The following is a 27,819-nucleotide window of genomic DNA, read 5'->3' as shown; positions in this document are numbered from 1 at the left end:
TTGCCTGCACAAATGGTGGGTTTTAGATTTGGCCTTCAAAGAAGGTCCTTTGGAAGAATTGTCCTCTGCCATTTTAAAAGGTAATAGCAAGATATAAGAAGGATTAGTATGAGGCGGTTGGCTCACCTAGGGGTTCGACCTGCAACAAGGCCAGATGTCCTAATAATTGTTTCACGCCCCCCTTTTTGGATTTTTTTTAAAATATATATATATATATATATATGTGTGTGTGTGTGTGTGTGTGTGTGTGTATGTATATATATATCTATTTGAACCGTGACATACAATTAGGTACTGCTCCAAAAAGGGTAAAAGTTTGAGCTAATAAAGAAACAACTAAATGCAATAAATAAAATTAAGTGATCAGCGTGTCCAATTAGCCGAATGAACGCCTGAGGCCTTGGAACAAGGAGATAGGGCCTCCAGCAGCTGCCTTCCCAGGCGGAACTGGGCAGGTTCTGTAACCAACGATAAACTTTGCCAGGAGAAATCGGGCTCAGTTGCCTCGAATGAGTAAAGTAGAGGATGGCAGCTCTAAACAGGCCTACGGGTCCTGCTTTGGAGAGCTAAGGTCGCACCGCAGCTAGAGAGACAAAAAACAAAATGGCGCCCGGCCATGAAGCGATGCCCAAAATGGCGGCCGCCCACCAACGCGAGGTTTCAGGGGCTCTCAGCGGCAGAATTGTCCTCCCCAGATGCAAGCCGGAGCTTAAAAAGCGCAAAGAGGGGCAGGAAGGGAGACATTAGCTCTTCCCTAGTAAAGCGGCGTTCGTTGTGTGGGGAAACAACGGAGTGGTTTAAACTGAAAGAAATCAAGCCACTAGCAACGAAACGGGGAAAAGGAAGCGGTGGAGAAAAGCGGCAGGGAAAAAGTCTTTGGGTATGTGGGGGCAGTGTGAGAGCACTGCTATCCCTCCCGTTTGCCCCCCTCTGGGATGAAAAAACGCTCCTCTGGGGTGGATGGCAAATCAAGGTAACCAGTTGCGCAGAGGCTAAGAGGAGAAAGAAACAATCCAACCTGTAATGCGTGAAATGGAATCAAACAGAGAAGTCCTGAGTCGGCCAAGGAGCTCGATAGCAAACTGCCTGTCTCACACGAGGCTGAGCTAAAACTGGGAACGCTACGGAGGAGTCATGTGGAGGAAGAGGAGCGTTCCTCAATTCAAGCTCAGCCTGTGAGTGCAGAGACTGGAGCACCTCCCACTCTGGATGCTCTGAGCAGCTCTATGGAGAAAGCAACTGATTATGTACCCTTGAGAACATTTTAGACAAAAAAAAATCCCACTTAATATGTCACTCAGTCTCAAGTACACATGCTCTGCTTCAAGTGTGAAGTATTCAATCACCAATTAAACAAAGCTCTACTTTAAAATGGTGAACCCTATTAGAAGGACAAGTTTATTTTTATCTGCATTATCTCTTGCCTATTTCTTTATCAATAGAGTTCACCGATGCTTTCTTTTACTAAATTGATAAAGCATTCTATATCTACCTAAAAAGAAGGCTAGAAAGATTTTCTCTCAAGTACTGATAATGCAGTAAAAGGTCTGCTGATGGTTGTGTGTCCTCCCCCCTCACCCACATCGTTCTTTCTAGGTTTGGGAGAAATTCAGGCCTGAAAAATTGCTTCTCTGTCTTGCTGGAAATTTTGCAAAAAGAAATAGCTGCAGCAGTCCAGTACATATGGATGCATCTGCTTATGGGAAAACAAGTAGCTTTGAGTAGAATTTCCATGGGGGAGGAAGACTAGATTTCTTTCCCTTCCAAGGAACCAGATTAGTGAAAGAGAGAAATCTCCTAGTTTGACAACTAAAGTAATCTTCTAGGATCAAAAAAAACCCCATCCCTAACTTATTTGAATGTGGTTTTTATGTGTATTTAATGCATTCTAGGATGAACATCTGCAGAAATAATTTTTTCATGTATATTTTTCATTCATGGCAAGACTGAGAACTCTGGGTTTTGGGGCCTGTCAGCTCTAGGACTATTCTATCTTTGGAGCTGGATGCCATTGCATTGGCCCAGATAGACCAAGTATGCAGTCTGGGGATCATCCTGAACTCACGACTTCTGCTCGAAGAACAGATGAGTGTCATGGCTAGGAGGGCCTTTGCACTGGCTCAGTTGTGCCTGGACCAGTTGTGCCTGCTCCTAGACTGTTCCAGAAGTCTCTCAAGATCTGGCTATGTGAAACAGAATATGTGTAGATGAACTTAGGGAACAAGGGGAAGAGATGTTGCCTGCAAGATAATCAGACAAGTCAAGGAGGAGCCCTTGGAGCCTTAAACACTCAAAAAAAGAAACTTAGGAAAGACGCACCCTAATTGAAGTTTGGATCTTCAGACTTGGAAGAGTAGGTTAATGTAGCATTACTGTAAAGAATTAGCTCATCTAATTGTGTTTGCTGTTTACCAGGCAGGGCTGACATTATTGTCATCAGGTCTAGGGGTCCGGGGCACTGGTGACATTTTAAGATGGTTCCATCATTGTACTTAATATTTACTTTTCCCAAAGCCTTTGAGTTTTTAAAATAATATTTTTACACTGATTGCTTTATATTTTTAACAAATCATTTTTACATGTTCATTGTTGTATACCGCCCAGAGTCACTGTTTGTGAAATGGGTGACCATAAAAATTTGTTGGTTAGATTGAAGCAAAGCAAAATCTGAATGACGAATTCATTATCGCAACATTTTAAAAGTTTGATTGAACCCAACTGGAAATATTCATTAACAGCAAAGGTGGTTTCCCTGTCCAATCGTACCTGACTGTAGGGGGCAGTGTTCATCTCTGTTTCTTAGCTGAGGGAGCCAGCATTGCCTGAAGACATTTCCATGGTCATATGGCCAGCAGGACTATATCCCAAAGTGCACGGAACGCTGTTATCTTCCAAATGAAGTGGTACCTATTTTTCTACTTGCATTTGCATGCTTTTGAACTGGGCAGGAATGGGAGCTCACCCTGTTGCATAGCACTCAGGTCTCGGACCTGGGCTGTCAACTTTCCATCTGACAAGCTCAGTGTGTTTAGCCATCGTGCCTTCATCAATTCCCTAACTACATAACTGGATTTACTTTCTGGCAATTAATCTTGGAAAAATCTGAAGGCCCTTCTACTTTATTTTGGACCCAATGTCAGTTGAGAAATCTGAATTTCCCTTTCTTTAAAGCACGAAAAGGTATCAAGCCTATCATAGTCACTAAGTGTGTGGGAGCTGTTCAGTAAATATTTCCCATTATGGGCTCACCCTTCTGTGCTTGAAACAGCAGCGCCTGCATTTTAACAACCAACCACAATGGAAAGGGAACAGAAATAGATTGTACAGTGAGTTCCAAGCACAAGAGAAGTACATTAGATCTCATGTGCCTTCTCATTGTGTTAAATAACTAATTTTCTAAAAGGAACTCGAGATAGAGATTGATCATCACACTCCAGAGGAGTTCATTCCTCCATGTCATTAGAAAAGAGATACAAAACCAAATCATAAGATTGTGTGTTCACTTAAAAATAGCTGTACCCTAAAATAAAACATTCAAAAATTAGATCTGTCATTCAGCCTAATGTCTGCTTAAGCATAAAGCTCACTTGGAGGTGTCATTAATCAAGGCTACAATCCTCTGAGAATTTCATGCAAAGGCATTTGCTCCTGTGATTGTACATATATGAGAGGTGTGTATGGGCAAGCATATGCCCATTTGAGGGAATATGACAATCATATCTTTGAACATTGGCAATCAGTGTCATATTGTATTTATCCTCTCTGTTCGATTCGTTTAGAAGAAGGCAATAGAAGAAGTGAACTGGCCATCTTTATCAAGATTCAACTTAAGACCATGAACAATGGATGTATCACTTGCAAAGAATATTCCATTTAACCTGATATGGGGAAGTTCAGTTTCTAGAAAATAACAGTGCTTTCACCCACTCCTACCTCTATATATTTTTATTATAGCAGGTTATACTACATCTTTTCATATCTCTACAAATACACAGAGTTCCATTGGCATGAATGATGGACAAGGGTATCTTGCAGCAAACTGACAAAAGCTGGGGAAGAGGGTGTGAGAAAATTGGAAAGTGGATGAGTTGTGATAAGCCAGGACTCAGTTCTTTCAACTGAAATGTGATAAATGCTCCCATATCTTAATCATCCCTGAAATGAGAAGACATCTACAGACATTCTTGAATCAAGCTCCACTCTTGCTGACTACACAGGCACAAGCATGTTGTTTTCTTGGCAACAACATGGAAGTGCCTTGCTACTGTCTTCTTCCAGGATGTTTTTCTAATTTCCCAGTCTAGCCTACTGCCCTGGAATTCACTGACAGTCTCTCATTCACTCAACCAGGGCTGAACCTGCTCAGACAAGGACATTCAAGGGCTTCAAAACTCTGCATTGCTATTAGCCACGTAATTCTATTCCAATTTAGGAAGGCAGATAGAAAGTTATAATATAATTCTGGTCGAAAAGTTCCTGATATTTAAAATGTATTTAATTATATCAATTTTAATTTTTTAAAGCAAAAGTAATTCATAAGTAACCTCTCCCAACCAACCAATCAAAAAAGAATAACAAATATCAACACTTAAAATAATAAAACAAGATTATTACAATAATGATGGAAACACATTAATGACATAGCAACACAGGTTTAGTCAAACACTTTGACAAATATGTCTTTAGCTCATATCAAAGATCAACCCTAGAGAGATTTGATAGCAGCCATAAACAAGAATGGAATCATAACACTGAGAACATTTGCATCAGTAAGGCCCACAAATAGTTGCAGAGTAAATGTACAGTCATTGTAACATCTATTAGATTTTTGTTAGCTACCCAAAGTTGTATGTCATAAGATGGGTGGCCCAATAATCTTTTAAAATAAATAAATAAGATGGCATCCCCACTTCAACTTAATTGCTGAACAAATATATATAGATGATTCCAATAGACATCCAAGTAAATTGCAATACTAGTTACAATCATAGTTATAAAACCAAGAATTCTTTTTTGTGAGCACCAGCTGAATTTGGGATTTGATTATTCATTCATACATTCAATTATATAGCCACCCATCCAAACACATAAAACTGAATTTGGCTTTATGCTCCCCAATCCTGAAAAAGGCTGTGTTTAAATCAAGGGTGTCAAACGGGATTTCTTCAAGGGATGGATCAGCATTGTAGTTCTCCTCTGCAGGCCAGCCAAGGTAGGGGGAGAGGGGGAGGGAGATGGGACGGCTGCCTCCTGCAGCACCGTGCCAGCCAAAACGGGGTATGGGGAGCCTCATGTGGCTTCCCTGCACCCCGTTTTGAGCCTGGATGGCCTCCTGCAGCACTTTCCCAGTCAAAGACGGGGACAGGTGGCCTCACACAGCCCCCGCGTGGCCCGTTTTCTGCCTCCCCAGCCTCCTGCAGAACTCTGCCTCCCGAAAACAGACCACAATAGACCCCTATTGGCTGACAGAGGCCGCCCAGGCCGGTTCTTTGATATTTCCAGACCAGTCCCAGGGGCCGGATCTTAGCAGCCCACAGGCCAGATCTGGCCCATCGGCCTTGAGTTTGAGACCCTTGGTTTAAATATATAATCCTTTAGTAATGGAAATACTTTGCTCTGGGCAAAGTGAAAGCAAAACACTTGAAAAAGGGAATTGATATGAATATGTTACTTGATTTAATTTTAAGAATGTTAATGGTAACCATCTAATTATTGAAATCAATTTCTGTAGTTTTGAAAAGAATAGGTCACTCAGTCTTCTTGAAATATCCACATCTCCTTCTGTCTCCTTCTCACGCGGGAGGATCCTCACATTACTGTCAAAATATTTTCTCCAAATCACTCTTCACAAATTCAGAAGGGGGTGAGTATCCAGAATATGTGCAGTGCCACAATCAAAGCAGTAAATATGTTCTCATATTTAAACACAAAGTACTGCAGGTGATTAATTACAGACAACAAGAGGAAAACACTGAGAAAATACATGCAAATGCATGCACACTCGCAAATCCCTCAGATATAAAAATATTTACATGCATTTATTTATGAGGTCTTTTTTTAGCTCATGCTGTACAATCCCATGTATCTTCATGGAATTCTATAACTAAAATTGTTTGAGTATGTTTAGCGTAACAAGGAAAATTGTCATATTATCTGAATTTTTCTTCCCTATCTTAGGGCAGTGTGTGTGTTTGTGTCTGCTTAGTTTGGTAATCTCTTTCCTAATCAGGAACTGAAAGAACTAAAAAGTATGCATGCTCATTTTGATTGAGCAATGGATTTTTACACTATCAAAACAGATACATGTGAATGAAGTTTACCTAACAGAAAAGATAAGCATTCGCCACAAAATTCAAATTTTGGGATGTATTATGAAAGCCTTAGTTAAAAAAGCAGAATATTTTGCATGCTTTAATGAAGCTCTCTTGGAGGGTAAACTTTATGCCAACTTTAAGGGTACTACAAAAGTTAAATATCTACAGGTAATCTTCACCTAATTGGGACTAGAAATTCCATTGCTAATTGAAGTAGCTTTTAGATGAAACATTACATGACCAGATCTCTTAGGGGTGGCAGTTCTAGTACTCCCAGTTGCAGTTCTTAGGCAAGGACCATGCTGTCATTAGGCAAAGTCTCATGTGGCTTCCCTGCCAGGATTGCCTTGCTATAACTCCCCCACTCCCACTTATGTCTTGCTCCCCCACCCCTATTTATCTCTGTTAACATTTAGCAGTTAACTGAAGAAATAAATTTCACTGCCTTTTGGATTCTTGACACGATTCTTTTTATAGTTTAATATATTTTTAAAAATGTGTTTTTAGTTCTGAAAGGCATGAAAACAGTAAGACACAAACACAACCACAGTTTCACTTAGTGACCTCTTAACAACTGAGTTTTAGAAAATTGGGATAGTTAACTCCGCAAACTTTGTCTTAAATACTCAGCTGCTATCCACTGATTGGAAAGCTTCACCACCTTCCAGTACTGAATCTCATTTGCTTCTGCAAACACAATGTCGAGGTTCCACACTTCTGCTGTTTCCAATACTACAATGACAATGGTTGAGAAACATTCCTTAAACCCCCAGTCCAAGATTGGAACAGGAAGCCATTGAAATGGAGAAGACAACAACAAGTAAAGGATATATAACTAGCAAGCTGTTCCACCCAAAGAGGTAAGATGGGCAGAGGAAATTAGCGGCAACTTATGATGCAAAGCAAAATGAAGAAGCACAGACTGTAAGCAAGCCATGACCTGCTAGAACTCACATGCCAATCAGCAGGACCATACTTCACTCTGTTGCTTTACAAGAACAGTGGACACACTACTGACCTCCCCAAACATTACAGTGTAGAATCAATAAGCTATAAGCACAAAGAGGGACTGCATATTCAGACAGGAATTGGGTCTATTTAGAGCAAGGCTCTTCAAACTTGGCAAGTTTAAGACTTGTGGACCTCAACTCCCAGAATTCTTGAGCTCACATGACTGGAGGAGGAATACTGGGAGTTGAAGTCCACAAGTCTTAAAGCTGTCAAGTTTGAAGACCCCTGGTTTAGAGTGTGATGGGCATGAAATTCATTTGCACTTTTTTTTTCCAGCATACACTTCTTAAGTCCCTGGGCAAATCAGAATACAGTGACTTCCAAATCTCCACCGTTCCACATTCGCAGCTGTAGAGTTTACCAACTGGGAAAATACATGTATTTGTGGGGAATGTACACAAAAAACAGTAGGCAGAGTATGTATGCTAGAAAAATAATAAAATTGGAAATACATTTCTACACAGGAATTCTTATGAAAAGCTGGCATGGACATTGATGAAAACAAACACAGCAAAGTGTTTTTTTTTTAAGCAGAGTCATACTCTAATTGGGTACTCTTATCCCAATATGCTGAACAGTGCATTTATGCAAGAGAGCTATGCTGGTGAGGAAGGTGAAGGAAAGTCAACAATAATGCAAATTGCGGGTATGCTTTCCACCCAGATTGAGCACAACTCCCACTAAATCCTGCTATCGTTCATCCTGGCACCTTGGAGCCAAGCAGTCAGGAAGCCAAAAAACAAAAAAACTGACATTGCCTTTATCTTCAATCTGACTTCACTTTGAAATCTGTGTTATGTCCAGCACAATAATGCAACACTAGCTGGAAAAAGGAAAAATACTTTCCTGTTCCTCTGCCACTCTGCTTTGCTTCCCTGATAATTGGGATGTAATTTTTCTTTCTATGACCAACTTGGAATGTAACAAGACAGTCATGGTCAAGGTAGAATTGGTTGCTCCATCCCTTCTTCATAGGTCTTGACAAAAAGCCTTATAAATACAAAAAAACAACAACCCTAGTCTGGTACAAAGAATGGTGTTCTATTGTCTTTAGCTGACAGGGAAATGTTATGCTAACGTTCTTCTCCCCTTTCCTCGCTGTTGCACTATAACTCATTATTTTGTGCCACAAGAATGTTTGTGGTAACTTTTCAAAGCTCCTTTCTAGAGCTCTAGCATCAATGTCATTTTCTACTTGCACCTATTTTGTTCTACAATACTCTTCCTGATATCCCATAATATCATGCCTTTTGTTTCTTTAGATTTATACCCTTCTTTCCTTCCCGAGCTTGGGGTGTCATATACACTTCATCTCCCACTCTGTTCCAAGTTTTCTCCTCCAAAGAATTCAGTGATATAGGTTAAGCTGAGCGAAAAAGGATAGCTGATGAATAGATCTTAAGCAAAAATATTAGCATAGTTTTTGGTTGCTCAGATATTCCTTCAATATATGAATCAGTACACCAGGAAACTTTCCAAGTTGACTTTATCTGAATAAGAGTATTAACCAATTCAAATTAGAGAATCAAAGACTGCCTTGTTCCAACTTAGTCATAGTTCCCTGACTCAGGAAAACTGGGAAACTGTAACACATGGAAGATTTCTGGTTTCAATGGAAGAGAATATATGTAGCTCAGGGTTGCACTATGAAGTCATTGGTGCTCTCTGAGCATGGCACCAGATTCAGAGAGCACCAAGGACTCCACTTTCTGGTTTGACAGTTCATTCATGCGCATAGGCATACGTTTGACTACTGATTAGCCCAAAGTTATTCGTAAGATACATAGCTCTTATTTTAACACTGTAACCACACTATTTGACTGTAACTGCAATTAGCTTGACTCTTCTTTTATATTGAACAAGAGATTTTCCATCCTCTGAGCCAATCATTAAAGAGGTATTCACAATTAAAGCCGAATCATCTAGATAGTTGAATGGAGGAAAAGAGAAAAACTAGGTTCTTCTGAATAAGCAGATAGCTCTGCTATCTCTGCAAGGCATAAATTAACTGTGGTGATGAACAGCAGATAATATGTAATCTGCAAAGAAAAACAAGATGCTACAGGCAATAGACAGGTAAGCAGATACTAATCCAACACCTACAGTAACAGGATTAAAACTAAGTTACTGAACCACGCCAAGCAAAAACAGTATCACTTAGACCAACATTTTGGAGCCCAAGAGAAGCATTTTAGCATTATTTTCCAGGGGTGGGATTGGAGATATCTTAACTTCTTAAATATAGTATGCCCATCTCAAAATGGCAAGAAAGACTGCTCTACTGTTCTGAACACTTGGGTCTCTTCAGATATTCCTGTGTGGAAATCAGAACAATTTTTAAAAGCCTTCCATGGAGGAATCTTCAAAGCACAGGTAGGCAAGGCTATCTTCCTTCGGATATTAGCGAACTATAACTCCCAACAGTTCCACTCACTTTGAGGGTGAGAGATGTAGAGCACCATACATTTGCACCACGTTTAAAGCTGAAGTGCACTAATGAGAAGCTCATCTATTGGACCAGTTGAGTATCAGAAATAGTTTTCATTAGCTGAAAACCTCTGAATACAGCCAGAAAAGGAGGGCTTGTCAATCCCCATACTATATGACCAGGGAATCATACCGATTTCAATAGGAAGTTTTAAAGCAAAATTAGGGATATGATATAGGATCTAGGGAACTGTGACAGGAACCCCAGCCTTCTTTTATAAAGGAGGTCCATTAAGGCATAGTACTTGAACGTTTTGAATCTGATTCTTAATCGTTCCTACAGTCGACAATTTGGACAGACTATTGCTCATCTTCCCAAATCCATAGAGTCTTATTATTATAAACATCCATGTTACGTCACACATATTGCTAAAGCAGGATTTAAATAATGGTTTATTTAATAAGACACAAAAATCCAGTTCACATGTAACACTATACAACAAAGACAAGTTCACATATCACACCAATCTCCAAACTAATCAACTTCATTATGGCTTAGTAAGAGATGTGATGTGAATGCACAAAGCTTTCATAAGCCCAGCCATATTCTTCCAAATCTCAAATGTTTGCAAATAATAGTGACAGTTTCTATACACCTTGACAAATATGCTAATAATATATAGAGATTGAATTCAAATACCAATGATAAAAATATGCAGTAAATAAGTCTTACTGATATTTTAACATTCCTGTTATTGGATATTGATCTATTTTATTGATTTCATCCTGCCCTTAGATCCATTTATAGAGGTACAGCAGGTTGCAAATATTTTAATGAAAAAATTGTCTATTTCACTAATGTGGTTGGAATAGGGTAGACTGCACCGTAAATTCAAGAAGCACTGAAAAAGATTCTTGACAGTCTTGACCTAAACTTTACACTTTTTGGACCCAAGTGTACTGGTTAAAGCATGAAACTACTTAAGCCAACAGCCTCCTCCACATATACAAGAAGTGCAATTAATTCTTGTTCCAACGGCTTTTTTTCCTGAAGGAAACTGCTTTGCTTTTAAGAGTTTCATGGTGGGATGAACAATAAGCCATAATTTAGTGCTATGATAGAGCCTAGGATAACATGGCCCAGCCAGCATGAAAAAAGACATTAAACACTATTGTATTTATTTCCAACTACCACACATTGTTCTTATGCACCAACCATTGCACAAATCTGTTTTAACATTGCCTTTCCTGGAAAAATCAAGACAAATAAGTGACTGATTCAATCTGGTTTTTTTCAAATAAACCGTAATTAAAAATAAACACATTTATCCTAGTTGATCTGTTAACGACAAATTACTGTTCACTGAAATTGAAAGCAAAAGTCTCAATTTTCCTTTTGTTACTGCTTTGAAGGAACATGGCAAGATGAACTGAGCACTTTTTCTAACAAGGTACCGATATATCTGAAAGTAATTTTTATTATCTGTCCAAGAAAGTACAATATAATCCCTGCTTTTTTTCACTTCCTCGAGTCTACTGAGGAAGTGATTCTTCATTCATATCAGGAATAAAAAGAAGGGCGAGAGGTTTGAGTCCAGCATGGCTGAGTTCATCTTAAAGAAAGAGAGAAAGCAGTGATGAATATTGTGTTTTAGGCATGGCACAAGTGAATTTCCTGTCTAGAAAATATCACCTCAGAACAGACTCTGTTTCTCGGTAATTTCCTAGTGAAAAGTCTTTGGAATATGTCTTTTTAAAGCATGAACAGGAGGTTGCAATTCTAACAATGCACACAAAATGACTTCTTTAGTTCCTAGGGTCAATTACGATATAACTGGATGCTCTGAATCTAGTCAGAAAGGGGTTTTACTTCAAGCGGGAATATAACAATTACCTACACGTTCTCAATCTCAACAGCCCTAAAGCCATGTGGACTTCAACCCCCAACTAGCATGTTCCCCAGTTGAGAAACCATCATCTCTCCACAGGCCACATACTTATATACTCACCCACGTAATGCATATTGAAGGCCAAATACTTGTACTGGAAGAGGGGATTGTTGTTTAAGCTACTTCTTTGGATCTGTTGGAAGAAGGAACTGACATCCCATCGGTATAAGACATCCAAAAGCATGATGCTTGGCACCCGTAAGGCCACATTCAACATTGCTTCCAATTTCTCCTTTGCAGCCATGCTGTTTCTTTGTTGTGATGTGGGGCAGACTGTAAAGAACCAAAAGCAGCATGTAAGTTTAACAGTTGCCATAGATGTAATACTAATGAACTCTGCATTTATTTATTTTAGGATTTATAAGGCTACCCAATTTGCTGTGTGACTCTGGGCAATGGACCAACAATAACTGTCTAGCAACGATTATATAAATACAAAATGTAAATTAGTAACCAAGCACACAACAAAATAACCTGGGGTAGAAGGTGCTCCCACTCAATCAGCTACTAATACCAGGGGGAAGGGCCAAGTGTTAAGGGCTTTCCTAAAGGCAAGGATAATTGGGGACAACTATATATTGGTGAGAGATCATTCTAGAAAGAAAGAGCAACCACAGAAAAGCTTCCTAAATACCATAAGACACCAAAACCCTTAGGGGAGCATGTGGGACTAGCAGATGTTCTTAGGAGGAGATCTATGAAGTAACCCAGTCCTATGCCGAGTGTCACCAATATCTTGAATCATACCCTAGGAGCCAGCAAAGTTCACAGGGTTGCAGTATTTTGTGGTATAACAAGCTGAACCCATAACTACCCACAATGCTGCAATAGTCCAATTGGGGGGTGACCAAGGTGTGAGTGACCATGAACAGAGCCTTCAACTTCTGAAATGAGTGTGACTGGTACACAAGCACTAGTTGTGTAAAGGAACCCATGGTCATAGCTGCCTCCTGCTCTTTGGGTAGGAGTTGTTCACCAAGTCTGAATGGGGTAGTGCCATCCCATCCAGAACCAAAGATGGAAACTCTGCAACTTCTGAATCCAGGAGACCCAACACCCATAGCCACTTAGTCTTAACAGAGTTGAACAATAACCTATTCTTCCCCATCCAGATGCTCCTAGCTTCCAGACTCTGGGAAAGGACACAGCACTTCATCATATACAGCGGGGTATCATCAGCACCTAATCCTGAACTAATTTATGACTTCCCCCAGTGGCTTTACATGGATATTAAAAAAAGGGGGATAAGGTAGAGTCCAGGGGCAATGAGCCTAAGTCTCAACAGCTCTCATCTCACCAACCAAGTAGAACTATTGCAGAACAGTGGCCCTCACCACAACCTCTTAACTGGTCCAGAAGTATACCATGGTCAATGGTACCAAACGCTGCTAAGAGATCATGGAGAGCCAAAATGGATGCACCATCCCCCACCTTGAGCTTGCCATAGGTCAGTGACAAGCACAACCAAACACCTCTCCATACCACACTCAGGTTTGAATTCATTCAAAACTCTTGAGTAAATCCAATGAACATTCACACATAGCCCTATAATTTGTCATGCTAAACTACTCTTCAAAAGGAAGCAGAAATGCTGAGCTTCTATTTTAATGGAGCACAGCTTGAATGAACGGTAGGTAAATAAATTGAGTCACAGCATGATGGAAGACAAATACTACTATAGTAAACCTGAAAGTATGGATGGAGAATTATCCAAGAAAAGATTTTTTCAGTCCTGAAAATAGAATAAAAGCATTGCTAAAATAACAGAATGGAAACATTCAACTGCCTCTCATCATGACTGAGTTTCCCTCAAGATATTAAAGAATTAAATGACTACCTTTTAGATTAAAAAAGCAAGCCTTACAGATCATAGTCTTTACCATATGATACAGCTTAAACTGACTTGCAAACTTTGAATGTTGTGGGGATTCTCATCAAGCCTTGTCTTTATTCTAACAATCATTAAGAAATGCATTTTCCTTTAGTTAAGGCACAAGTTTCTGTTCCAATAATTTGCTAATGATGTTCTGCACCCTATAGTTGTTTCTCTCATGATTTAAAGGAATCTCTTTAGAAGGAATCATAAATTAATATCTCTAACCTTTAACTGCCACATTCAGATTGATTTCTGGAAGGGTGGCACTGGAATAGAGAAAGTGTAGGCTCTTCAATTAGGCAAATTTAATGGGAACCAAAGAGTGGGAGTTGAACCCAATGCTAGCATGTTTAACTACATATTGCAGTTTTTTGAACCCAAGAATGTAATGTAATTCAGAGGTAAGATGACTTTCAAATAGCTCCATAATAAAAAGTAATAGTTCACATGAAAGCAGTGATGGTATTCTAGCGGTTCGGTTGAACTGGTATTTATGACAATCTTCCGATTTCCTGCTTTCTAGCTAATCTGAATCGTGTGGCACAGCCAATCCCTCCTCGCTTCAAAATGCTTCCTTTTTCAGCACCCAGGAGGCTTCCCTGAGGCCCACTAGGCCAAAAATGGGGCACGGAGGGAGGGAAGAGTGCTGCGAAAGAAAAAAAGAGAAAGGAAGAGGGAGGGAAGGAGGGAGGGGAGAAAGGGAGGGAGGGGAGAAGGGGTGTTGGTCCTACCTGACATGCCTCTTCTCAGGGAGAATCCAAGATGGGTAATCTCTAGTGTCATAGCTCTGCAAACCGAGTAAAAAAACCCGAGGACACCCCCCCTCGATAACAGTCCCCAGTTCTGAATGACGTTGAAGCGAATTTCGCTGTTCATTGTCTTCTGAAAGTCTATTCGATGATACAAACAACCCAATTCCTCCTTACTCTGACCAGACAGAATACAGGATGGGACTGGATTCTCCCTTCGACTCCTGAGAAGAGGCGTGTCTGGTAGGACCAACATCACTTCTCCACTGAGCCAAGGGAGAATCCAGGATGGGACATACCAAAGCTGGCTGTTGGCTGTCCTACGGATGGGAATTGGACTGGTCAAAGGTCCCCACCTCTACATGAATGCCCTGCAAGACTCGTCTTCCAAAGGACGCCTCCGCTGAGGCAAAGGAGTCAATCCTATAATGTCAATCCTAATGTCTTATGAATAGAGTCACAGACGACCACGTTGCAGATCGACAAATGTCTAGAACTTATGTCTGCATTACCCAGGCTGCAGTAGTCGCCGCACTCCTGGTTGAGTGCACGGTAATTCTCCTGGGCACAGGGAGAGCCTGTAACTCATAGGCTTTAGCAATACCAGCTCTGAGCCAGTGACCCACAGTGAAAGGTGTCACCCTGTGGCCCAGAGTTGACGGCTGAAAGGATATGAACAGGGATTCAGTCTTCCTGAAGGAAGAGGTTCATTGATATAAATACAGAGGGCCCTCCTAATGTCCATGGTGTGGTGTGCCATTTCCTTTCCAGTGCATGATTAGGCTCTGGACAAAAATCAGGCAAAATCAACTCAACTGTGAATGATGCAATAAGGAGTTCATCTTGGGCAAAAAGGTAGGGTCCAACCATAGAACCACCCTGTCTGCATGGAATACACAAAGGTCCTTTCTGACGGACAAGGCTGCCAACTCTGAGATACGCCCGGCCGATGTTATGGCCACTAGGAATGACACCTTGCACGTAAGCAGACAAAGGCTGGCTTCATGCAAGGGTTCAAATGGGGAAGAGGTCAGCGCCTCCAGGACCTTCGGCAAATCCTAGGTGGGGTAACGGTGGACCACCGGAGGCTTCAAGTTCATAGCTCCCCAAAGGAAGGCTCTCACCCTGGGGTATTGGGCAAGAGTGGTTGAGTCCTTGAATGACAGCACTGAGGCCAAAGCAGCCATCTATCTCTTTAAGGTATTGGGGGAGAGACCTCTGTCCAAACCATTCTGTAGGAAGTCTAACACATTAGCAACAGATACAGTAGTAGGATCCAATTGGTGGCTGGCACATCAATTGCAAAAAATCTTCCATGTGGCATCATATATCCTGGTCGTGTAAGGTCTTCTGGCCGCCTGGATCATCTGAATGACCTTTCTGAAAAACTCCCATTTTAGGAGCACCCACTCAAGATGGTCAACCAGAACTATGCTAGCTCCGGGTGCTCAATTGGACCCTGACTGAGGGAGATCCTGTGCGGGAGAATTCGCCAAGGTCTGGCGACCGACAGACCTACCAGGTCGGTGAACCAAGGCCGCCTGGGCCAGTAAGGAGCTACCAACAAAAACCTCTATTATAAGCCGATGCAAAACTTACAAGAAACGAGGCGGTCTAAGGAGAATCTGGGCTCTAAAGCCCCCTCCTTTAGGCTTTCTGATCGGGGAAGCAGAAAAAAAGCCCCAACCATTTAAACTGGCCACTCATCTCTTAAAGTGGCACAGCAGGGTTTTGCGATGTCAAGCTGTTGTTGTTTCTAATCGCTGCAGAAGTGGCTGAGGGTTCCCTGGGGAGCCGATGTGTATTCCGATGGCAGTCTTTGCCAATTTGCCATCGGAATAATGTTATTAGAAAAACAATCTAGAATTGTATTAGAATGGTAATTTAGAATTGCCAATTTGATTATTCGTTGTAATTCAAACCTGTTTAATTTGTCCTAGTCCGGCCACGGAAGCAACCAAGCTGCCTACCTCACAAAAGCTGAGCTAAAACTAGGGAGGGTAAGAAAGAATACATGGAGGAGGAGAAGCGTCCTGTCAATCAAGCCCATCCTATCCAATCCAAGTCTAAGCACCTCCCACTGCTGGATGCTCGTCGCAGCTCATTGGAGAACCTCCAATGGTCCAGAATCAGGCGGCCAAACCATTCCACCATCTCCTGAAACAGACTGGGATGCAGTCACCATTCTGACTGGTCGACCGTGGCCTTGCTTAACCAGTCTGCCTGCACATTGGAAACTTCCGAGATGTGTTCTACTCGTAGGGACAACAGGTGTCTCTCTGCCCACCTGCACAATTGAATTGCCTCCACCATCAGGGATTTGGAGCGAATGCCCCCCTGACAATTTATGTGGGCCTTTGTGGCCACATTGTCCGTAAGGAGAAGAACATGCCTCCCTCCCTGTCTTAGACCCTTGAGAGCTAAGCAGACAGCCCTGAGCTCCAGCCAATTTATGTTGTGGGCAAGCTCCTCCTATGACCACCACCTCTGGGTAACTTGGACTTCTACGTGAGCCCCCCCCAACCATACAGACTGGTGTCTGTGGTGATGGTACTCTCTGGGGCTCCCTGTATAAACACCCCGATCCATGGCCTGGGATTGCCACCAATGGAGCGAGCAAAGTACTGGCAAGGGCACTCGAACCCTCATCACTGAGTCACCCCACCCACTCTCTGATAGGGAAGCAGGAACCACTGCAGGGTCCGGGCATGGAAGTGGGCCTATGGGACAATGCCGATGCATGATATCATCTTGATGAGAAGTTGAGATAACAAGATGATAGGGGCCTCTCTGGAAGGATCTGTGATGTTATGTTACATAATCCAAACAATTCAGAGCCCATTTAAGGGAGGTCTGAACATGCTGAGACCGAGTGAAGAACTGGGGACTGTTACCGGGAGGGGGGAGGGAGGGGTCCTCAGTTTTTCAACTCGATCTGCAGAGCTATGAGACTAGAGACTGCCCAACCTGGATTCTCCCTTAGGCTCAGTGAAGAATGTCCGTGGGGCTGATGACAGGCCAATAAGAGAGCTCTGTATTGAAAATGATGGCCGCCATAGCAAAACCTCAGGAACTGATGGTGGTTGGGGTGGATGGGTACATGGAGGTAGGCCTCCATCAGATCTACCGAAGCCAAAAAGTCTCCCTCCCGAATTCCCTCTAGGATGGAGTAGAGGGAGTGCATCTTGAACCTTTAGGTGCCTGTTGAGCCCTTTCAAGTTGAGGATTGCTCACCACCCCCACCCCCTGAGGCCTTTGGAATCACAAACAAAATTGAGTAAAACCCCTGTCTCTTCTGGTCTACTGGAACCAGCTGGATGGCCTGGATGTCCAGCAGATGCTGAATCGCCAATTTCATGAAATCCCTCTTTGAGGGGTCTCTGGGGATGGGGCAGCACACAAAGGCTCAGAGAGAGACCTGATCTTAATGTTGTCAGGATCCAAGCATCCATCGTGGTCGAATAGACCCAGAGGGCCTCCTATGGGATAAATGGCTTTGGCATCACTTGTTGAATCTAAAAGGTCTGCCGGATCCCTGGAGTGACCTCTTGCCCTTTGGCCTCTGACGCCCTCTGGCAGCATAAAATCTATACCATAAAAATGAATATAATCAGGAATATAACTTCCAATAGATATTCTATATTACTTTCTAAAATGGAGATTTAAAAAAAAAAATAAAACAGAGGAGAGCAGCATTCTGCAATCACAAGACCACAATTTGTGATGGTTTTTTGATGGTTTCCAGCATTTTCTATGTGACGTAAAATGCTTGGCACTTACAGTTATGAACTAATTTACTCATATATATAAGGTTACCTGAGTTTACAGGCCTTTAATTTTAACCAAGTTATTACTTCAATTAACATTGTTTCTTTTATCCTGACTCCACCTTTATTGAGAATGTGGCTTTTAGCACATATATCCATCCACACATATATGCACACGAGAGAGTATAAATGTGCTCATTTATTCAGCCAGTAAGTCTCCCAAATTAGTTTCAGACATAGCCAAGAACTATTGGATAACAAACAGCAGAAATTCAGTGTTCAGCAGGATTTTTGTCTCTGTTAGACTGCTATTTCTGTCTATTCTTGGGAAGGGTGAGAGAGATCTTACATTCTGCTTGATAACTGATCTCTTTCTAAAAGTAAATGATAAAGAAGGTCAATGAATATAGGGATTTGGGAATAATGGAGAAAATATTTGGAAGGACTGTAGCTTTGGAACATAAACTGTATATTCATGGCCAGGGGAAAGGCATTGAAAGCAAAATACAAAGTTCCTACAGTCCTGATCCTGAAGATTCGAAGGATAAGCTTCTGGTTTATCAAACAACTCTAAACATGATAGCAGGCCATAAAACAAAATCCTATTTGGGGCATATTTCCATAAATAGTCTATAATTGGGGTAAGAAACATTGCCTGTTAAGATTAAGTTTATCTCAAAAAAATGTTTAATTCGTCTATATAATATGTACCTTCTAAAAACCAAATCTGCAAGTACTGCTGAATCCTGAAGAATATAAATTTGTGTTATACCAAACAAAATGCATTTTTATCAGAAATTATAGTCTTGCAAACTTGAAAGTAATGGGTGGTTTAAACTGTGAAACAAAATCTTCCCAACTAGTGATTTAAACTACTGTATTATTTATACCAATCTGGTTTAAATCTACTCTAATTCACAGGGCAGCTGCCCGTATTCTGGGATCTTCTAAGCTTATAGAAAATGGCTGAGCAAAAAGCCTTTCAATACTAGGAGCACCTAAAAATAAATCCTCAGTGTTTTTATTTAATTTTTATTCTGTGGAACACTCAGGAACAGTGCACTGAGGCTTCCAATGTTGAAGTAAGCTGTGCACAACATGTATCTGTGGTTTTACAAGTATTTCTCCTTTTTGTGACATCACCTCCATATCTCTGCCACCCAGTTGGGAAAGAATTGGATTACTTTGGCCAAAAAGTTTGAATTGTTTGCAAAAAGCTTTTGAAATTAGGTCAAGAAACCCATATATTTCCCATCTGTTGTACTGCAAGCAAAACTATGCCAGCAATGAATGAATAACAAACCACATGCTAATAAATTACAGCAAGAGAGAAAGGTTCTGGAAATTCCATTTCCAACTTATCTATAGATAATAGTCCTTAATGAATTGTTTGTTTTATTTCTTTAGCTGCCCACCTCAACGTGACTCTGGGTGATAGCTCTGGGCATCTGTACCATAATGGAGAAAAGAAATATCACACTGTCCCTTTATATGAAACATGCACAATTTCTTATTTTATATCATTTTCACCTATTACAAGCTTGTGAAACTTACACATACACAAACATACATGCTTCAAAATACATTGTTACAACCAAAACCCCTGCCCATTGCCAGATAGCAACAGCAATTGCACTTAGACTTTTATACTGCTTCATAGTGCTTTACAGCCCTCTCTAAGCATTTCATAGTCAGCATATCACCCACAACAATCTGGGTCTTATTTTACGGTCCTCAGAAGGTTGGAAGGCTGAGTCAACCTTGAACCAGTGAAAATCGAACTCCTGGAGTGAGCAGTGAATTAGCCCCGCAATACTGCATCCACCACAGCTTGCTGTTATTCATCTCATTGCTTAGGGGCTGCAAAATATTTAGAGCAGGCTTGTCCAACCCGCGGCCCATGGGCCGCATGCGGCCCAGGTTGCCTCGTAATGCGGCCCAGTGCCCACCCCAACCTTCATGCCAGAGCCAGCGAGGAGGAGGAGGAGGAGAGGCAGGCACGAGGCGGGGCGAGGCGAGCGCCAGGCCAAGCAGCAAGAGAAAAGGCGGGCGCCGTCAGAGCGCCACCTCCTGCTGTTGTTCCCGCCGCCTTCTGCCCCTACCGTCGCTGCCGCTGCTGCCCCGCTGCGCTTCTGCCCCCTGCTTCAACTCTGCCCTGCCACCGTTCTTCTACCCCCGCCACCTCCCCCACCGCCGCTGCTTCTGCCCGCCGCCGCCGCTTCTGCCCCGCTGCACGCTGCCCCATCCGCCTTCCCCATCACTGCTTTCCCCGCCACCTGCTGCTTTGCCCCGCTGCTGCCCGCGGCGGGGCAGTAGCAGTGGCGATGTGGCGGGGAAGAAGCGGCGGGGGAAGAAGCGGCGGCGGGGGTGGCGGGCGGGCAGCAGCGTGGCGGGGAAGAAGCGTGGCGGGGAAGAAGCGATGGCGGGGGTGGTGGCGGGGGCAGCAGCGGTGGCGGGGCAGCAGCGGTGGTGGGGAGAAGTGGTGGCGGGGCAGAAGCAGCAGCGGTGGCAGGGGAAGAAGCGGCGGTGGGGGCAGAAGCAGCAGCGGTGGCAGGGGAAGAAGTGCCGGCGCCGGCGGCAGGCAAAGCCATGGCGGGGCAGAAGCAGCAGCGGTGGCGGGGAAGAAGCGGCGGGGGCAGAAGCCACGGCGGGGGCAGAAGCAGCAGCAGTGGCGGGGGAAGGCTTTGCCCTCACCGCTGCTGCTGCTTCTGCCTTCCAGTCCTGCCTCATCCAGCTGGGCCATTTGCAGGAGGAGAGGTAGGTGCGAGGCGGGTGAGCTTTCTCCCCCCCAAAAAAATTGGCCGGAAAATAAACCATGATAAAAACTGTGATAAAAAAAAACCATGATAAAAAATAAATAATTTTAATAAATAATAAATAATAAATAATAAAAACATCTCACTAACTTCATTTCGAAATAAATTTAATATGTTAACTATGTTTTCCATGCTTTTTTTGGATGATCAGGTATGGTTACTGTTATTTTATGTGCGGCCCAAACCAAATTTTCATCTTCTAATGTGGCCCAGGGAAGGTGAAAGGTTGGACACCCCTGATTTAGAGGAATGAGCTGTTACAACAGGTTAAACATTTACCCAAACCTGCAGTTCTAAAGTCTAGGGGAACGAATATGTCTAAAATAAATTAGTATGCACGTCATTTTAAAGTTCTCAAAAGATAATCATGGATTTGTAAACAATTCCAGAATTCCAGAACAAAAGAAATATTTCATTAAATGTTTTATATTTCATGCTGGTTTTTATGTCAAACTGATCAATACGTTTCATATGTACAAAAACCTTGTTTAAATCTTCAAGTACGATTGCCGCTTCTCTTTCCAAACACTGGAACATAAGAACCTAAGCAGTGCTCTGCTGGATTTGATACTCGGCCCATCTAGTCCAACAGTCTGTTTTCATAGCAGCTGACCAACTGCACAAGCCCACTATGCTCTCAGAGGATGGCCTTCAGAAGAAATCACAGTGCCATCAAGCTAAGAGACATCGATCCCCCTGACTTACATGAATTGGTCTGAATCTTTTTTGAAGCTAGCCAAACTGGAAGCCACCACACATCTTGTGGTAGCAAAGTTAATTTCATGGCGCAGTAAATGTATATCAATTTCTTTTATCCACCCTGAATGCTTCTTTAGCAAAACATACTGCTGGGGACTGCATCTTTGCACTTTTAACCATTATTGCAAATGGCGAGAGAGAAATAAAGGTCTTAACATATTGTTCCTGTATCCATCTCTCACCTGGCCCATTGTTTGTTAAATGTGTCTTCATGTTTAAAAGAAAAAAGGAACTTTTTCCTTCTCTTCTTTCTCTGTCTTCAATATTTAATTTAAAAAGAAGTGGGGATTTCCTATCTTACATATTTCTTCATAAATCTTTCTTCTCTTCAAACATAATGTATGTTTGTGAATATTTATTGCCAGCTATTCTAGCATCCAAGACAAGATTTTTGTGTTCTTGCCTGAAAATGCTTGAGAAAACTGAACTATGCAGCACTATTTGGCTAATGCTGAAATGTGCAAACTGTTTCAAACATTGTAAATAAATGCTACTAAACTGATTCTCAACTTATTTCAGAGCAGTTTTGTTTCCCTGTCAACAAAACAAACAAAACTCAAAAGCTAATTCTGCTGAACTTTCACAGTGCAAAAAGCATATAAGAAGATGCCAGCTGAAACCTGCAAGATTCCACAGCATGCATTTACTAAATTTTGCCAGGTGTAGCTACTATGGTTCACTGACTCAAATGAAAAAGAATCATGTAACAGTGTAAAGGTTGTTCTTGGGCAGCTACCAATAGCTTAAAGAGAAACCAGTACAAAAGGAACAAGATTTAATACAATGTTTAACTACCAAAGAAACCTTAGTAAACAAACCAAACCCTCTGCACAGTTCACAGAATAATGTGTAACAACTTCCTGACAGATAATCTAAACAGCATTTATAGACAGCTATTTAGCACAATGCCTTTAGCAGTCAGGGATCCTTTTCTAATAAAACTAAAATTTGCTCGACTACTTACAATGCTTCCATAAGGAGGTGATGGATGTTTTAAGCTCCAACCAACTCTGTCCAACCTTTTTGCCACATGCTGGAATCTATTTGAAAGTAGCCTTATGTAAATAAATGGACTTTGGAAATGTACACACTAACCAGAAATCCACAGAAGATGCTATTATTTATCGGATTATGCCAAAGCTACTGCAGCATTTCAATCAGGGGTAGGATTCTAATTTCTTAACAACCAGTTTTGTGAGTGTGGCCTAATTTGTGCTTGTGTCCTGGTGGTCATGTGACTGGGTGGGTATGGCTTGCTGGGTGGGCATGGCTTGGTGGTCATGTGACTGGGTGGGTATGGCTTGTATGTAAATACTATAAATATTTATGTAAATATTGATTTTTTTTTTAATTTAAAAAAGAGCAACTTTTACCCAAAAGCAGGCAAAGCAGGCAGGCAGATTGAGTTGCTCACAGAATCACAGATTCACTTAGAGATCTATCTATCTCCAATCGGCTACCTGAGTCTACACTGCAAAGTAGAAGCTTCAGTCCTAAGGAAGGTTCAGCTCTGCTTTTAGATTAGCTAGAAAGCAAGAAAGCCAAGGATTTCCTGATTTCTAGCTCATCTAAATCTCCTGGCAGAGCAGAACAGCTGATGGCTGGGGGAAAAGAAAAAAGAAAAATAGCAACTTACCAAACCAGGCAAATTGGATGGCTCACAGGCCAGGTAAGGAGTGAGTGGGCAGGGAGGGGAGGGACCAGCCAGTGGAGCAATTTTCCGGTTCTCCGAACTACGCGTGTGCAGCGTTTGCAAGAAATCACCTGTGTTGTCTGGACAGCTGACAGGCGCTGTGCGCTAGCGCAGTGTTTGAAAATCCTCGATTCCTGCTTTTTCAACCTCAGCTGTGCCGCGCAAAGCAGCTGAGGAGGAAAAAGCATGGAATAAAGGACAGCCTAGAGCCCGGGCAGGCAGATGGGCCAAACACCGAACCGGTTCAGTGTCAGCTGCTCTTCGCAGCTACCAGTTCTACAGAACTGGGCTGAACCGGTAGCATCCCACCCCTGATTTCACCCTGCTAGTTAAATAACTGAAGTAATTTGGATCCCCAAGGATTCTAGTCAGGCAGCCTCTGCCCAGTGACAGAAAGCTGGTCAGGACATTTTTCCTCCACATTAGATTTGGAAAATGTCAATGAAAAAGGAGAGGGAAAATTAACTCAAGAAAAGTGATATCCAAAGTTTTCTTGATTGGTCTGGAGAGTTAAACAACTTCCATATTTGGTTATGAGTCAGCCCAATAAAATCTTCTGGCTATTGATTAAGATGATGCTCTCCCCCAATTTAAATGATCGGAAAATTAAAATAGAGTAGAGTTGAATTGAATTCTTTATTGGCCATGTGATTGGACACACCAGGAACATGCTTCACAATGAATAAGCTCTCAATCAAACAAGTAAGTGATAGGTCATAGATCATAAATCATAGTTACAATCATTTATCTTAAGACAAGCAACAAGTGATAAATCATAAGACACAAATAGGAGAAGATGAGAAATGAGAAATATGAAAAGGATAATAACAAAATAGCCTACTACATGGGTAAATATCTTTATGACTCATATTTGAGAGGCATATTTCAGCATAAAGGTAAAGTAGCCCAGAACATCGGGCCAGGCTCTACGAGCGATCGCCTCTCCTGATCACATCAGCCCATCCCATTAGGATCTGGGACAGACAGCATATTGCAGGCACCACATGCTTGGGGCTCACACTTGGATGCTTTTTCTGCTGTAGCACCCACCTTATGGAACATTTTCCCCCACCTTAAAGCCACCCTTGTTAACATTCTGGACATCGTTATGTCGCTAGGCCTCAGATCCCAGGGTCCCAGAGATGTTCTTAGATCGCTCCACTATACTTGATATATTCACTCTCTGTGTACGGTTTGTATATTTGAAACTTTTTAATAATATTCTAAAAATGCTTTTTATACTTTTACATTGACTGTTTTTATATATTTGTTATTTTAAAATGTTTTATTCTATCATTGTACACTGCCTAGGGTAGTTTCTTCATAAAGAAACAAACAAGATTCCTCAAGTTTAATGCCTTTCAGCTATTTAATTAGTACAGTAAAATGTGTGAACTTCAACTTTTAGTGTTTTCCTATCAGCATGAACTCTGAAGACTGTCCAGATTCAGGGGGAAAAGAAAAGATGCAGAGGCAGCCCTATCGCTTTTTCCTCAAATTCTGTTGCCACTTCTCAGTATATGCCAACTGATGCCACTGACTAATCAGATAAATATCTCTGCAGCAAATCCATATCTGTATTTATTCCACAACAGAAAATTTTGTTTAGCAAACAGTATCAGTTTCTATGGAATGGGCGTTGGCAGAAGTTACCCTGAAAGCCCTTTCTATCTATGCTGCGAGAGAGCCCAGGATGGGTTGACTCCTTCCTTTATGGGTTGACTCCGTCATTTAGCTGAGTCTGTACTAAGATATAAAAGCCAGCCCCCGGAAGATACCCCAGCTTTGGCAAAGATACTTGACAGACTGAAAGGTGTCTCTGAAAGCACAAATGAATACAGAAATGTGACTTACCCTCTCCAGACGAATCAAGGGAGGGGCTGGGCTCTCTCGCAGCATAGATAGAAAGGGCATTCATGGAAACTTCTACCAACGCCCATTCTCCTCCATGCTGCATCGAGAGCCCAGGATAGGACATACCAAAGCTTGCATGTCCACGGGCGGGTCCTTGTCCGGCTCATCACACTGACTGTTGAACCACTCACTGAAGTACCTGTCTGCCGAAGGCTGAAGTTGCCATGGCAAAGGCATCCAGACGGTAGTATCTGATGAAAGGAGACAGAGATGTCCATGTGGCCGCATGACAGATCTCCTCCAAGGGTGCTTGGGTGGCCGCGTTTCTGGTAGAGTGCGCCATCAGACCTTGAGGAACCGTAAGGGCCGCAGATTTGTAGGCCTGCTCAATGCAAGATCTGACCCACCTGCTAATAGTAGAAGAGGCCTTGTGCCCCAAGTGAGAAGGGAAAAGGAAACAAACATGGCTTCCGACTTCCTGAAGGAGGAAATGCGCTTCATGTATATTCTAAGAGCCCTTCCTACGTCTAGCGTGTGCCACTGCTGCTCTAAGTCATGGTGCAGGAGGGGGCAGAAGCCAGGCAACATAATGTCCTGGGACCTGTGGAACAGGTGTTGACCTTTGGAAGAAATGAGGGGTCTAGACTGAGGACAACCCTATCATCGTGAAAGGAACAAGGTCCTGTCTGATGGAAAGAGCAGCGAGCTCAGATACCCGCCTGGCTGAAGTGATGGAAATGGGGAACGCTACCTTCAGAGTCAGGAAACGGAGAGACAATGTTCTAAGGGGTACAAAGGAGGGCTTTGTAAGGGCATTAAGGACCTCATGAAGATCCCAGGAAGGATACCTGTGAACCACCAAGGTGCAGGTTGGAAGTCCCCTTTCAAAAAAACTTCCTGACTGAAGGGTGATGGGATAAGGAAGAAAGCGAACCCCATGAAAGAACTGAGAAGAGGGCCTCAACCTGCCTGCGTAAGGTGTTGGGGGCCAAACCTTTCTACAGATCATGCTGAAGGAATCTAAGAACCTCTGCCAACTGGGCTGAAGCAGGAGAGAGATCCTCCCTAAGGCATCCTCGGGAAGGGCCATCCAGGTGGCATCATAGATGTGCCTTGTAGAAGGTTTGCGAGATGCCAGGATAGTGATGATGACCCTTTCAGGAAGATCAGCCCCCCCTAGCTGCTGCCACTCAAGTGCCACATGGTCAGCTTGAGCCACAGGGGCTCCAGGTGGAGCAGAATCCCCTGATGAAGGGAGGTTAGATGGGCTGGGATCCTCCAAGGAGAAGCCCCCGATAGGTTGACCAGGTCTGCAAACCAGGGTGTCCTTGGCCAATAGGGTGTCAGGAGGAGGAGCTCCACTTGCTCCTCCAACATCTTCCAAATTACTGCTGGAATGATGGGAAGCGGGGGAAAGGCATAGAGGAAACTTTTGGGCCATCTGCAGTGAAGAGCTTTGCTCCCTGGCAAGGAAACCCGGTGAAGAATCTGGTGACCTGGGCGATTTGAGGAGTGGAGAAGAGATCCACCTCTGGCGTTCCGAATCTGAGGGAAAGGTCCCTGAATAGAGACAAAAGGAATGGACCATTCTGCCTGGTCGACTAGGCTCCTGCTGAGCCAGTCTGCCTGGGAGTTGTCAATCCCGGAGATGTGGTCCGCCAAGATTGACAAAGGCGTTTCTCTGCCCATAACACCAACCGTAGTGCTTCTCCCATGAGGGCTCTGGACCTTGTCCCCCCTTGCCGGTTGACATGAGCTATGGTGGCCATGGTGTCCATAAGGACTAGAATATGAGAGCCGGTCACTGAGTGCCTGAAATGCTTGAGAGCTAGAAAAATGCCTCTGAGCTTTAGTCAATTTATGGGAAGGGCCAGCTCTGACCTGGACCAAGGTCCTGAGCTATCTGGCCCTGCATATGGGAACCCCAATCCAGGAGGCTGGCATTGGTGGTTATCACTAGCCTGTCTGGGACCCTGAAAGGGAGTCCCTTCCAGATTAACAGGGAACACCACCAATTGAGAGATCTCCGGATATGTGGTGGGAGCGGGACCTTGATGGATGAGAGGCTGGTTCCTGTTCGTTGGTAGGGAAGCAGGTACCATTGGAGTGGACAGGAGTGGAAAAATCCATGGCTCTGGAGATATGACAGGGTAATTTGCAGATCCTGATGGGCTGCATGGATGGAGGACAGAATCAAAATGTCATCCCAGTAGCATTGGATCCTCACTGGAACAGAACACAGAGATGCCATCAATGCTGCCAGAACCTTTGTGAAGACCCTTGAAGCCGATGAGAGGCCAAAGGGAAGTGCTCAATACTGGTAATGGGTATTCTGATAACAGAAACAGAGAAACTGGCGGTGATGAGGCCAAAAGGGGATGTGGAAGAAACCTCCATGAGATCAATGGAAGAGAGGAGATCGCCCTCCCGAACGCTCTCTAAAATAGAATGCAAAGTCTGCATTTTAATTTGTCTATATTTTACCAATTGGTTGAGAATTTTTAGATCCAGGATGGTTTGCCATCCCCCGAGGCTTTGGGAACAACGAAAAGGCGAGAGTAAAGCCCACATCCCTGTTGAGAGGGGGGAAACAGGTTGAATAGC

The 27,819-nt window shown here is 42.8% G+C and overlaps 1 protein-coding gene across 2 annotated transcripts in view; it reads right to left on the bottom strand.

The window, feature by feature from the left end:
- RNF145 (ring finger protein 145) overlaps positions 1-27,819 on the bottom strand; it is a 90,504-nt gene that overhangs the window by 54,566 nt on the left and 8,119 nt on the right. The window contains exons 1-2 of one of the 2 annotated variants that reach the window (XM_087924220.1): positions 22,633-22,651; positions 11,762-11,974 (exon numbers count right to left, since the gene is read on the bottom strand). In XM_087924220.1, the coding sequence (XP_087780346.1) occupies positions 11,762-11,945 (184 nt within the window). In that variant the 5' untranslated portion in view covers positions 11,946-11,974; positions 22,633-22,651. Of the gene's footprint in view, positions 1-11,761; positions 11,975-22,632; positions 22,652-27,819 lie in introns of those variants that run through there. The other variant, XM_026696687.2, reaches the window with a different exon arrangement.

The sequence above is a fragment of the Pseudonaja textilis genome, chromosome 2, assembly GCF_049901715.1.
Source record: "Pseudonaja textilis isolate UNSWEBS1 chromosome 2, rPseTex1.2, whole genome shotgun sequence".
Classification (NCBI taxonomy): Eukaryota; Metazoa; Chordata; class Lepidosauria; order Squamata; family Elapidae; genus Pseudonaja; species Pseudonaja textilis.
Note: the sequence above shows the minus strand (reverse complement) of the source record. Positions and strands in the feature narration are given on the sequence as shown.